The sequence below is a fragment of the Canis lupus genome, chromosome 27 (assembly GCF_003254725.2).
Source record: "Canis lupus dingo isolate Sandy chromosome 27, ASM325472v2, whole genome shotgun sequence".
Lineage (NCBI taxonomy): Eukaryota > Metazoa > Chordata > Mammalia > Carnivora > Canidae > Canis > Canis lupus.
The window spans coordinates 24,864,967-24,879,161 of record NC_064269.1 but is presented as its reverse complement, the minus strand read 5'-3'; the positions used below and the strand labels follow the sequence as shown (position 1 = coordinate 24,879,161).

General features: G+C 34.5%; 1 protein-coding gene across 27 annotated transcripts in view; it reads right to left on the bottom strand.

Annotated features, from left to right (window-relative positions):
• C2CD5 (C2 calcium dependent domain containing 5) overlaps positions 1-14,195 on the bottom strand; it is a 101,005-nt gene that overhangs the window by 26,980 nt on the left and 59,830 nt on the right. For all 27 annotated transcript variants that reach the window (XM_025455347.3, XM_025455351.3, XM_025455349.3 and 24 more), the window contains 4 exons: positions 13,203-13,298; positions 10,453-10,644; positions 6,259-6,445; positions 2,413-2,577 (listed from right to left, as the gene is read on the bottom strand). In XM_025455347.3, coding sequence (XP_025311132.3) covers positions 2,413-2,577; positions 6,259-6,445; positions 10,453-10,644; positions 13,203-13,298 — 640 coding nt within the window. The remainder of the gene's footprint in view (positions 1-2,412; positions 2,578-6,258; positions 6,446-10,452; positions 10,645-13,202; positions 13,299-14,195) is intronic.

Sequence of the window (14,195 nt, the reverse complement as noted above, 5' to 3'; positions counted from 1 at the left end):
GGGAGGAGCAGGCTCCATGCACCGGGAGCCCGATGTGGGATTCGATCCCGGGTCTCCAGGATCGCGCCCTGGGCCAAAGACAGGTGCTAAACCGCTGCGCCACCCAGGGATCCCCTCTGTTTTTAATATATCTTAGATTCGTAACGAAGTTTTTACCACTAATACTGTTTATTATTCTAAAAGTTTTTTTTTCAAAGATTTTATTTATTTATTCATGAGAGACACAGAGATTGAGAGAGGCAGACACACAGGCAGAGAGAGAAGCAGGCTCCACGCAGGGAGCCCGATGTGGGACTTGATCCCGGGACTCCAGGATCATGCCCTGAGCCAAAGGCAGGCATTAAACTGCTGAGCCACCCAGGGATCCCCTATTCTAAAAGTTTTGCACCTTATTTTGATACCTTTGGTTGACTAAATGATCTCCACTTAAGTGGTACTACTGCTCTACATTAGAAAGATTTTTCAGTGTTGAGAAAAAAAAACAAGTACATTCACTTCAACTGGAGCTACCTTTCTTTCCTAAGAGAAGAAACACACTGATGTATATTTTCAGGGTAGGTATACATTGTTTTAGAAACAGAAAAGACAAAATTGTGATATGAGTAGTAGCTTACTACACTGAATCTGTCAAATTCTGAGATGTTATGCTGAAAGACTATAATGCACTCAGTATCTGAAATAAGGAGAGATATATTAGAAAATTCATAGATTGATAAATCTTTTTGTATCATATTCAACACATGAAACCCATATATGTTGAAATTTTAAAAATCATAACAGATTTATCCCCTCCTCTACAATCTACTACTGAAACAGGAAGCTCAATAAATATTTATTGAATAGATGAAGTAATTTAATTCACATTCTCTAAACATGTCTGACTTTAAAATGCTTATATTAAAGACAGACAGACATGCAAAAACTAAGTGCAATAATATGGAACAGCCCCATGACAGAAGCATATACAAATACAATAGTATACAGAGATACTTCCTATGAGAGGTCAGCATGGGAGCATATAGTTGATAAATACTGGTAAGTAAAAGAGTTCAGCTTATATCACAGGGCCCTAACATAAAGCTTTGCAAATCATTTTCCACAACAGACATAAATACTATTAGTAAATGTTCAAATATCAAAACATAATTATAAAAGAAAAATAATGTACTTCAAGCATCAGTAAAGGGCTGTGTGGAAAGCTTTAAAAAGGCTATTTAAGCATTAATATATTAACATACTAACTTTCTTAGTGAATTTCAAGAAGCTCTGTATCAGCACTGTTCAATAGAAATATAAAGCAAGCCTCATATATAATAAAATAAAAAAGAAATAGAATTTTAATAAAATTTTATTTAATTCACTATATCCAAAAGATTACATTTTCAAAATATAATCTATATAAAAAATACTCATGAGATAATTTACATTCTTTTTCATATTAAGTCTTCCAAATCCAGTGCGTATTTTATACTGATAGCACCTCTCAATTTGGACCAGACACATATCAAGTGCTGTACAGCCACATGTGACAGTGTCCACCACACTTAACAGTGTAGCTCTAGGTCATATCTTTAAAATTCCTCTCAACTTAACTTTGCTAGAAAGCTGTAAGTCTCAAACTAGAATGCAGATGCACTGTCCCAGACAAGCAACCAAAATTCTGACAGTGTGTATAAAGTCAAATAACAATAATAATGTTATTCAAACATGTTCCTTTTACATAAGTATTTCATTATCAAAGACTCATAAAAAACAAATAGATTCATTCTAACTCCGACACTTTCTTCTTTCATTTAAAACTGGCTATAAGGCATCCTCAGAGTAGGAGAAACTGTGATATCTACTACAAACTTGGTATCAAAGAATGACTACGGAAGTTACTCGTAGAAAAATCCTAAGAAACTAAAACTGAAAAATGGGGTATTCTTTCACATTTTTATCTTAAATAAGCAATCTTTCTTTTTTACCAAAAATGAACGTTTAAACTATTTATTTAATCATTCAGCAATATTTATCAAGAGGCTACTACTAGGAGGAACTATGCTAGGCCTCAGGAATACAGCCTCAAAGAAGCTTCATTCTTCTGTATGCAACAAGCAGTTATAAAAATCAAAAACATATTTTCTCGTGTTTACACACACACAGATAAGAGAAATAAAAAACAATAAAACACAGAAGGTGGATAGAAAGTATCAAAAATTGATGGGAGAGGACAATTTTCAAATCAGGTAGTCAGAGTCAGCTCCCTAAAAGGAGACATTTGAGTATGATTGCAAAAGGAGGTAAAAGAAATGAGTAATGAGGAGAGCAAATCTTAACAGTGAAAAAAAATTTGTCCAAAATAAGGTAATCCCAAAATAAACTAACCCCTAACAATAACATATATTCACAATATAGATTTATTTTACTTACCGGAGGATTGATTTCATATAATTCTTTATTCTTAGCAATTGTGTCATTTATCTTCTTTTGCATATGAGATATATGCTGTTCATAGGAGCCATCATTAGGAGTCTTCCCAGCAATCTGAATGCCACCAGGCGTAGGTAAAGCTGCTAAATACACACCTGTGGCCGACTTGTAAAAACAACAGGGAAATAATCAGAAAAAATATCTAAAGAATAATAGTCCTTAAGTCTTCATACTTAGGAAAACTATCTTTGCCCTACAGGAGAAAGATAATTAGCATCAGTGCACATATGGGACATATGTTGGAAGAGAGCAGAAACACATAACTGGTAACAGGAATTGGTTGCTTCTGATGAGAACCTTGGGTAAATAGGAGGGACAGCAATGAAAGAAGGATTTACTTTTCACTGCATACCCAACTGCACTTTAAAATTTTTACCTATGATTTCAAAAAATAAATTGCACTGAAAAAGTGTAGGAAAAAAAGATTAAAAATTATTAAAAAGTAAAAGGGAAACTTTTGCAAAGCAAGTGAGGAAACAACTTCAGGAAGGACAGGAAATTTATCAGCAGCAATATTATCCTTCCTTCAGGAAGGACAGGAAATTTACTCAAGATCACACTGTCAATAAACATGGAGAAGAGATTTGAATGTGTTTCTGACTCTAAAATCTAAGAACTTCTCATGATATCACACTACATCCATAATTACCAAGAAAGAAAATTTTACTTAATACGGATTCATTTTAAATATTTAATTAAATGACTATTAATTTCTGACTCTAACTGTACCACATGCCATCAGTACTAGAAAACTATTAAGGGAAATACAACACACGATATTTACACACACACACACACACACCCCTATGTACATCCACATTTAAACATGCTTATTATATAAGCAAAGCAAAAGATATATACAAATATAAACATCAAATTGTTTACACAGAAAGAGTGGAATGTAGACAAGAAAAGACATTTAACTCTGGATATTTGTGTATTTTGAACTGTGTGAGTTATTATTTTTTTTTTAAAGAGAGAGTATGACTGAGGCTGTACTCGCAAGTGAGATTGGGGTGGGGGGTTACACACTGAGATCATGATCTGAGCTGAAATCAAGAGTCAGATGCTCCTGTGTGAGTTATTATTCTTTCTAATCAAATGCCAATTTTGTAAAAACCCACACTAAAAAGGGTATGATATTCTATGATGAACTCTGTGCAGTAGATGACATGAACTCTGTGCAGTAGATGACATTGATGCTCAGAAGCTCTCTCTCCTGGTTTGTTCATTAGTGACCATGACTATGTCTATGACTCAGTCTCTGATGCTCAACCTCAGAACACCCTCCTGCCATATGAAGCCTTAGCAGAGTATCTCTAACAGGTTCTTCACTGTACTCACTAATGAGGTAACAGCCCAGAATGGTTGAGAACACAGACTCTGGAATAAGACAAACCTGGGTTTGAAATTCAGTTCCAGTACATCATATCACTTTGGACAAGTCTCAATCTATTATAGCATCCATTTGCCCCTCTTGTCAAGATAATATTGCATTACTTCTGGGGTAGCACAGTGCCAGATATCCAGTAGGCAGAGATCAATTATCATGGAAGCTACTCTTGGGGCCTTGAGTTTTTGGGTTTTTTTTTTTTTAAGATTTTATTTATTTATCATTAAAGACACAGAGAGAGAGAGAGAGAGAGAGAGAAAGAGAGGCAGAGACACAAGCAGAGGGAGAAGCAGGCTCCATGCACGTAGCCCGATGCGGAACTCGATCCTGGGTCTCCAGGATCACGCCCTGGGCTGAAGACAGGCTCTAAACCGCTGAGCCACCCAGGGATCCCTTTAGGGCCTTGAGATTTAAGTGCACAAGCTAAACCACAGCACAAAGATCAAAATCACAAACAGTATATAATGAGTGTCACTAGTAGTCAAGAAGGAAAAGATCAGCAAGAATAAGAAAAGGCAATATTTCAGGCAGGCATCAAAAAATTACACCAGTATCACAAACTAGTTCCCTAGAGCTCAACCATTAGAAGTATTTGATATGTTTGCCACCATGCTTTTTATTTTTTTATTTATTTTTTTAAGAATTTTTTAAAAATTTATTAATGAGAGACAGACAGAGAGAGAGAGAGAGAGAGAGCGCGGCAGAGGGAGAAGCAGGCTCCATGCAGGGAGCCTGACGTGGGACTCGATCCCCGGTCTCCAGGATCAAGCCCTGGGCCAAAGGCAGCGCTAAACTGCTAAGCCACTCAGGCTGCGCTCCACCATGCTTTTTAAATCTTTGAATCTGAATCAAGCTCTTAGTTCCCACAGACACCCACCAATAACTAGTTTTATATTCAGTCCAAATTATACATTTATAATAATTGCTAAGCATGTGAGTTTTTAGATGAATGAATTATAATGAACACTTTATTCAGTTAATCTAGATATCAAAAATTTTAATATAAATCAGACTACTTTAACTAATTGTTGCAAATTTCTCTTGTTAAAAAAATCGTGATTACCTGATTAGTTTATCTTTACCACACAATTACCCCTACATTCAGAAATTTACATAATTGTAAATGTATGAACAGGAAATAGTTTAGCATTTTATCTACAAATGCATACTGAGGAAAAAAAATCCAAGTTCTATATATTTCTTAAAATTAAATTTTTATGTATCTCAGAAATATGGCAGAGAATTCCAATTTGAAAAGTGCCAGTGTCACAGATGAAGATCCTGGCTAAGGAAGTGTCTAAAATAGGAGAGGATTTCCATAAATACTGTGAATCAGTTTCTACCTGATAAATATGTATTTTGCAGGCATCTAGTTCTCTGGGTCTTAGATGACTTACAAAGACAATTCTTGCTTTCCCCAGTGACAACTTGTAGTCAAAATTTATTTTCTAATAAGTCACAGTGAACGTAAAGCTGAGATAAAGAGCGTCCCACTCCCTCATGAATTTTCATTTTCTATTTTTATAAGTAGGCTCAATGCCCAGGTAGAGCCAAATGCAGGCTCAAACTCACGACCATGAGATCAAGACCTGAGCCAAGATCAAGAGTCAGAGGCGTAACCCACTGAGCCACACTGGTGTCCCTCTACTGCCTCACAATTTATCAACACTTAAGAAACACAAACTTAAAAAAAAAAAAAAAAAAAAAGAAAAAGAAACATATACTTTATTGCACATTCCACAGTTGACCATAGGTGCACATTTATGATGAAACATTTTCTTATCCAGCAGTAGGCAGAGTTTTATATGTATTGCTTAATTTTCTCCATATAACTAAAGATTGTTTTAGCCTAGTGGTCCTCCCCACTCAGGAGTGACTCTGCCCCCAAGGAACATCTAGTAATGTCTGGAAACATTTCTGGATGTCATACTAAAGGGAAGCCATTAGTGTGCAGAGGCCATGGTGGCTGCTAAACATTCTGTAATATACCAGACAGCCCCTAACAATGAATAGTTTTCTAGTCCCAAACGTCAGTGCTGAGGAAAAATCCTGTTTTAGCAATGTGTAAAAAATAATAAAATACAGAACAATGATGACCAACTTACTAAATAAGCTACACATGATAATTTTCAGAAATTTGACTACTGAGATTATGATCAGAATATAATAATATAAATATAAATAAATTTTATATATTAATTTTAAACAGTGATTCATATATAAATGTAAAAGCCTATTATCAGACTTTTTACTTCTTATAATATCCCCAACCCTCCAAGGTCTTAATACCAGTTTCTTCAAATAAGTCCTTTTAAAAGACTCTTTGAATCACACAAAACAGAATCTACTAAACTACCGGAATCACAAAACCAAACCAAAACATCTAAACTTACCGCTAAGCCCATCAACATATTTTCACCCACTGTGATCTGAATTCTCAGTCCAAATAAAGCGTTCATTCCTTTCAGTTTTAGTTTATTCATTAGCTGTGTATGTACTTCATATTCCATGAATGGCAACAGATTACTGATAGCTGTGGCATTTGCTTCTGCCTGTGCTTTCTTTTTTAAGCGACATAATCTGTTAAGGAAAATAAGTTAGTCACTAGATGGTATTCTTTTTTTTTTTTTTTTAAGATTTTATTTATTTATTCATGAGAGACACAGAGAGAGAGAGAGAGGCAGAGACACAAGCAGAGGGAGAAGCAGGCTCCATGCAGGGAGCCCGACATGGGACTTAATCCTGGGTCCCCAGGATCATGCCCTGGGCTGAAGGCGGCGTTAAACCGCTGAGCCACTGGGGCTGCCCACTAGATGGTATTCTTGATGCCATCTTAAAAACTGTACAATTTTTAAAACTTTCTGTAAGTGTATTTGATAAAATATTTGTTTCAAATGGGCTTATTAAGTTATATCAATAATCTTTTCTGCCATTTTTTTCATTGTGTATGCTTTTGCTAAAAGTCCTACATTAATAAATGAAAAAGAAAAATTTCAAAATCTCTAGAAATGAAGAAAATACCCATCAAAATCACTAGAGAATATACTTTAAAATCTTAGAGGTTTCATAACTCCATGTGGTCATATGAATGTATAGCAAAAAAAATTAATTTACTCATTAAAAGCACACAAAACTTTCCTGAGTATCTACCATGTACCAGGCACTGTTCTAGATGGTGAGCACTGATCAATAAACAAAACACAGAGTTCCTGTTCTCGCAGTTATATTCCAGTGGAGGAGAGTGGGAATAAGCAAAGATACAAGTTAGCCTCAGACTATGTTGAAGAATCATTTATTCCCACTTATTTCACCTGGTTCATTTTCTTTAGACATGAACTAAAGAAAATGAACCAGGTGAAAATAAGTGGGAATAAACTAGAGAGAAGGCCTCATATGATCTGGCCTGAGATCATAAAATCAAGATGGAACCAGGAGAGTTAGAGAAAGACACTTATGAATGGGGTTAGCATATTAGAAGATCCAAAAAGAGACTACGACACTAAAATGAAGTGAGCAAGTGTGAGAGTAGTACGGATGGGGATGCAGTTAAGCAGGGGCATGATCATGTTAGGGGCTTAAGGGTCATGGTAAGGAGTCTGATTTTATTCTACCAGCAATGAGGAAGTCCAGATAGCTTTTAAGTAGTAACATGATCCAATTTATGTTTTAAGATATCGTATATATTACTACACACAGCATGGAATAAGTATAACAGAATTAATGAGGGGATGGTAGCCAAAAAGCAATTTAGGTGACAATGAGAGCTTAGACTAAAAACGTAGCAGTAAAGATGAAGAAAAGATCCCCAAACTTGTAAACTGGACTGTTTAGGCTAGTAGTTATCAATCTTTAGCTTGAGAGCTCATTAAGAAACAATTACTAGCCCCCCATCCCTAGAGTTTCTGATTTAATAGGTCTGGAGGGGGGCCTGAGAATCTGCATTTCTATAAATTCTCCCAAGGATGGTGATGATTGTTCTAGGGATGACACTCTGAAAACTGCTGATGAACATGAACTCCCTTCTACCTAAAACAAACAAAGAATAAACTGTATAAATTATGAATTTTCAGAATCTTCTTAAAAGCATCACAGGACCAGGACAAGGGTCCTCATAAGGGGACAGTATGAGGAGGTTCTTTGTGGTAGTGGAACACAGTTCTGCATCTTGACTATGGTGGTGGTTACACAAATCTACTTTGGAATGAAGTTGCATAGAACTACAAATAAACACAAATACATAAATGAATGCAAGTTTAAAAAAGTGTAAAAACTGAGTAAGGTCTGTAGGATACTTAATTAGTATTACATCAATGTTAATTTCCTAGTTGATATTCTACTATAGCTATGTAAGATGTCACCAATGAGGGAAACTGGGTGAAGAGAAAATTAGTAGTTCAATTTGGAACAAATATGAGATGCCTACAAGACTTCAAAATGGAGTATGGTACATGGGATTCTTTGTACCATTTTTGCAACTTCCTAAGAATCTATCACAGTCTAAGGAAATAAAACACAATGAATAATAATGAAAAGAAATAACTGAATACAAAAAAATAGTTATTAAAATTATCTGTTAAAGAATCAGTGACAGGCTATAACATTTAATATTAGATTTGAAAAAATAAAAATAAAAAAATAAAACATCTAGAAATAAAAATAGATTATGAAGGGACACCTGGGTGGTTCAGCGGTTGAGCGTCTGCCTTCAGCTCTGATCATAAACCCGAGGTCTTGGAATCAAGTCCCACACTGGGCTCCCTGTGAGGTGGCCTGCCTCTCCCTCTGCCTGTATCTCTGCCTCTCTGTATCTCTCATGAATAAATAAATAAAATCTCTCTAAAAAAAATAGACTGTCAAAAATGTAAATCCCCAATTATTGGTCTTACTATAATATTAGAGATAGCTGAAGAGAAAATTAAAGAATTGAAAGATAGATAAGAAAATATCCAATATATGACATAAACAAAAAGATAGAAAATACAGACAAGAGAATAACAGACCTAGAAGAAGCAGTGAGAAAGTCTAACATTTTTACAGTATCAAGAAGAGAGAAGAGATGAAACATAGAACTAGTATTTGAGAGGAGATGAAACATAGAACTAGTATCTAAAAACTTTCTAAAGCACATGAAATAATCTACAGATTCAAGAAATTCAATATATAGCAATTAAGATAAAAGAAGTCCATACCTAACATTTCATAGGGAAATTGCAGAAAACCAAAGACAAATAGAATAGCACATATACAAGGGGGGGGAGGGTATCCTCAAAGGAATAAAAGTTAATCTAATAGGTTATTTCTCAACAGTAGCAATGAAAGCCAGAAGGCAAGGGAAGGGTATCTTTAGTGTGCTGTAGGAAAATAAATGGCAGCCCGAAATATCTCTTCAAGGTAAGTAAATATTTTCAGATAAGCAAACATAGATAATTTACCACCAGCAGACCCACCAAAATAAATACTAAAGGATATTAGCAAAAGAAAAACAATCCCAAATAGAAGGTCTAAGATATAAGATGAAAGCAAAAGTAAATGAATCAGAATTATATCTGAAAATAAAACACAACATGACTTTGTAAGATAACTTTGATGGAGAGAGGTTAGGCAGGAGGGGAGTGTCAAAGAACACCATATTTGGCATGAAGAATTGGATAGAGTGATTGATCGTTCATTAAAATAAAGAAGGCTAATATGAAAAAAGTGGAGAAAATTAGTAGTTCAATTTGGAACAAATATGAGATGCCTACAAGACTTCAAAATGGAGTATGAAAGTATACAAGCCTGAAGCTCAGAAAAAGTTTGGACTACAGTTGTAAATCTGGAAGTCACAGACTTATAGAAAGCACACACCTATCGGAGTTGATGAGTTCAACTGGGGAGAGAGCTTTGAGAAGAGGGTCCAGACCCATGGCCCTTCAGGGATCAAGAAAAGGAGAAAATCAACACGGACTGAGGATTATACATAGAGGTAGGAAAAAGCTGGGGTTCAAGGAATGTGGCCAGGAGTACTATGAAGTCAAAGAAGTATGAAGGAGAAAATGATGTGAACTGTGTGACTGCTGCTGAGAAGATGAGGACAGAACTGTTCAATGGATTTGGTAACCTGGTAGTTGTTAGTGACCTAGACAGTTATAGCTGCTCCTGTATGTCAACCACAACTTAGCATTTCCTACTCCAGCACATTTTAAAAGGAACTGTTAACAGCTAAATGAGATAATGAAAGGAACACTACATGCATGGCACTGTTCTTTAAAAGAAAAAAAAATCAATTTCTAAAATGTATTACATATTTAATATCCTTAAAACAGAGCCACAACAGGTTACTTAGTAATCCTCAAAATAATAAACATCTGTACAGAATTTAAATGTTTAAAATTGTCTTTACATATAAACTTATTTTAGTTTTATAAAGAGGATATTCTTTCTCCCAATTTTCCATGTGATTAAATAAATACAAGATTCGGGTATCATTGCCCAGCCTGCCCAGGATCACACCCGTAGGAAACAGCATAGAAGACATGTAAAAAACAGATCTGACTCCATACTCCATACACTTTCAGAGACCTCAAATACAGTTTGCACAAATATACCTTGCTTGAATAAGACAGCCTTTTCCAATAACTGTTGCATCTATTGGGAGGTCTATAGTTGTAAAGAGAACATCAGGAACTTTTTGTTTCCTGCAGTTATAGCAGTATGTGAGATGAGCTGGAAATGGCATATTCAGTTCATCATATGGTATATGGCAAAATCCACAGCCTGCAGGCAAATTTTCTTCTAGCCTATATGAAATATCAAGAGAAAAAAATGAAGCATTTTTTAAAATTCCATGCATTTTCTCAAAAACCTATTTTTCACATACAGTACTTGTATACAAACTACACAACTTCTAGCACAGTAAGCTATGAGAGTACCACTATGACTATTAAGAATTAAAGATGACCATCAAATGCAAATCATACATTTCCATATGAGAAATAAGACTTACACAAGTAGTCACAGTATTCCATCAATTCATATTTTTAAGGATGTCCCACCTGACAAAAGCCACTATTATCCCAAAGCTTGTTCTTTGTGATAGAACATAAAAACAAGTGGTTGGATATGGGGGACATTTTCCTACTGTGACAAATATAACTCAAATACAATTATAAAAAAAATTCCCAAGGGAAAAAAACCTCTTTAACTAGACAATCTAACAACTTCAAAAAAAAGATTATGGTTAAAAACAAACCTATTTAAAAACTTAAAAAATCAAGAGACGCCTGGGTGGCTCAGCGGTTGAGCGTCTGCCTTCGTCTCAGGGCATGATCCCAGAGTCCCAGGATCAAGTCCCGCACCAGGCTCCCTGTATGGAGCCTGCTTCTCCCTCTGCACCGCCCCCGCTTTCATGAATAAATAAATAAAAATATTTTTAAAATAAAATAATAAAAATTTAAAAGTCAAAAATAGGCATAATCTGACATTTCTAATTTCCAATGACTGCTTTAACATTTCTTGAGAAATCATAATACCTGTTTCACAAATAATATACATATCCTATATAAACCAGAAATGATAACACAACCTTCCCGATCACTGTGAAATGTTTGTTATAATAATGTTGGCTATGAATTCGTTTTTGAATGATTTAAGTATTTTTTTCACTCATCAGATCTGAGGAAATTCAGAGAACAAAAATGGAAGCAGAAGGAAGCTTCATGGAGAACTCCAGACTTTCACACAGCTACACCTTCTAGGGCTCTAGAAAGATGTGGATTCTCAATTTGCTCCAATCTAAAGCAACCTTTTGAAGTTGAACCTTGGCAAATGGACAAATTAAAAAAGAAAAGGAAATTCATACTATACTATGAGTCAGGCTTCTTGCAGATTCCTTGTACATACTATTTCACGGAATTGATCCACCATAACCTTCTAAATCAAATTACTCTCAGGTATTATTCTTTTATTGTTAAGATGGCATTCTAGTACGTTAGAAGTAACAGGGAAGTCAAATAGATCCTAAACAGAGCTGTGTGACCTTGAATAAGTCATTTAACCTCTCAGAGCCTCCCCTATAAAACCAGAACAATATCTACTAACAAAGGCTCTTTTTCTTTGAAGATTAAGTAAGAAAACATAGCTAAACACACCCCTCCCCAAAATACAAAACATCCCTGTTTTGTTTGCTGCAAACAGCAACAAAAACTAGTTCTTCTTGGTCTGAAACCAACCTGAGACATTAAGTAACTTGTTCAGCCATAGTAAATACTTAGTAGCAGACCTCAGATTCTAAGGTCAGTTTGTTTGAATCAAAGCCCCTGTTACAAAGGGGCAAGAAAGGATGAAAACTGGAATAATTTTTAACTAACTATCTCACAGAAATTTGAACATAAGTGATATAATATCATAGGAATAAAAACAGAAGTATTTAAATTGGAAATATGAAATATACAAAAGGGATTGTCTCTGAATACTGAGATCATGGAGCATGTTTTCTTCCTTCTATTCCTGTATTATTTTTCAAATTCTTATAAACAGAAATAATTTTATAGCAGGAAAAAAGACATTTTCCTCTTTTACAGATAGGGACAGTATCTGTTGCACAGGATTACCATATAAAAGAATTCATTGTATCTATCCAAGCCACAATACAAAAATAATCAATCTGCAAGGGGAAGGTCATTTGTTCTATTAGGCTTCTATCTACTCAAGAGAAATCTACTGACATGTGTGAGAACTATATTGCAACACTGGGACAACTTACCAGCCAGCAGTTTTCTCAATAGAACACTCTGATTTTTAATATACTTCAAAATGTTGCACCTCTATTTTCCTATTTGTGATGACTTTCAATGCTCTGTAATATATTACAGTCAAAATCCATTTTTGATATAAACTAAAGAAGAAACCAACCAAGGTCTTCTGTTTGCCTACCTGAGCCAGAATATTTTTCTTATACAGAGACTTGCAAATTTATACTATTTGCTAACCTTTTCTGACCTATACTATTCATGACCTTTTTCTATGCCAGAGGTAAGACAAAAGGAAAGGAAGAGAAAAATAAAAAAAATTTTTATACTGTCACAGACAAAAAAATATATACTTGAAATTCTTTGAGAGTCAGACATGTATTTTATCAAGATACTCAGAAAATTATAATAATGTGTGTCATATAATGCAGAATTCAATTCATCTATGTTGCTACAGGTTATGTAAAAATTAGTAAAGTGTCTGGTCCTGATTTCTACATTGTACCACTGTAACCCATCCTTATACAGAACTATCCTGGCTGTGAAGTTAAAAATCAACTTCTCCTTTTTTTGCCTTTAAAGAAAATAAGCAAGGCTGCCATGACAACCTCTGTTCCAAACAGCCTTCCACGGTGCCATCCTGCAGAAATCTAGGGTTGAGTACAGCTGCTGTGCCGGATGCAGATAAAATACAGACCTCTTCACTATAAAGGAAAAAAATATAAAATAGTTAATATCTGCAGGCAACCTAGCTTTGGAAAATGTTAAATATCAAAATGATTATGAGGGTGACAATTTAAATTCAAGTTAGACTCCACTAAATATTAATAATATCATAGGATTATCTCCTATCCTAGAACAAAAAATAGAAATAATATAACATTATTAAAACAAAAAGAGCAAGAATTATTACTTAAAAAGTATAAGATAAACGGTATAATATTAATGACAATAAATTTCTTTAAAATATGTTAAAACTGATAAAGACAGGAATATTTCACAAATTTTTTTTAAGATTTTATAACAGGAATGTTTCAAAATGAAAATAGCAACAAATTATACTGCTGAATTCAGCAGTAACCCATAAAACTATATTAAAGTACTCTATAAATGCATATTAAAGTTTATTACCTAAAAAAATAAAAAATAAAAATAAATAAAGTTTATTACCTTAATTTAAGTTTACCTTAAAAGCTTATTTATGTAATTATCAATATCAATATTGCTAAGCTTAATTTAAACTTAATAACAAAAGGTATCTGAAACAAGTAATATCCAAAATATACTAAATGGAGCTTAAACTACATCATTATAATGCAGAATAAAAAGTAATTTTCAAAGAATTCTTTGGAATTCTTAAACTACGTAATAGTTTACTACCATCACCTAATTTTAAATAATCAACAAAATTACTGAATGAGATCACCCAAAGCTAATGAGAAAATGGCAGCCTATGGACAAAATGATGGAAACAAAGTATAAATAAACCAGAAGCCTGAAAGGACATGAAACAAATGGTCACTTGATCTGTCACTGAGTAGAGAGAGGCCAGGCTCAAAATGTTCAAGTGGGCACTGAGAATGTCAAGAAATAATGTGGAG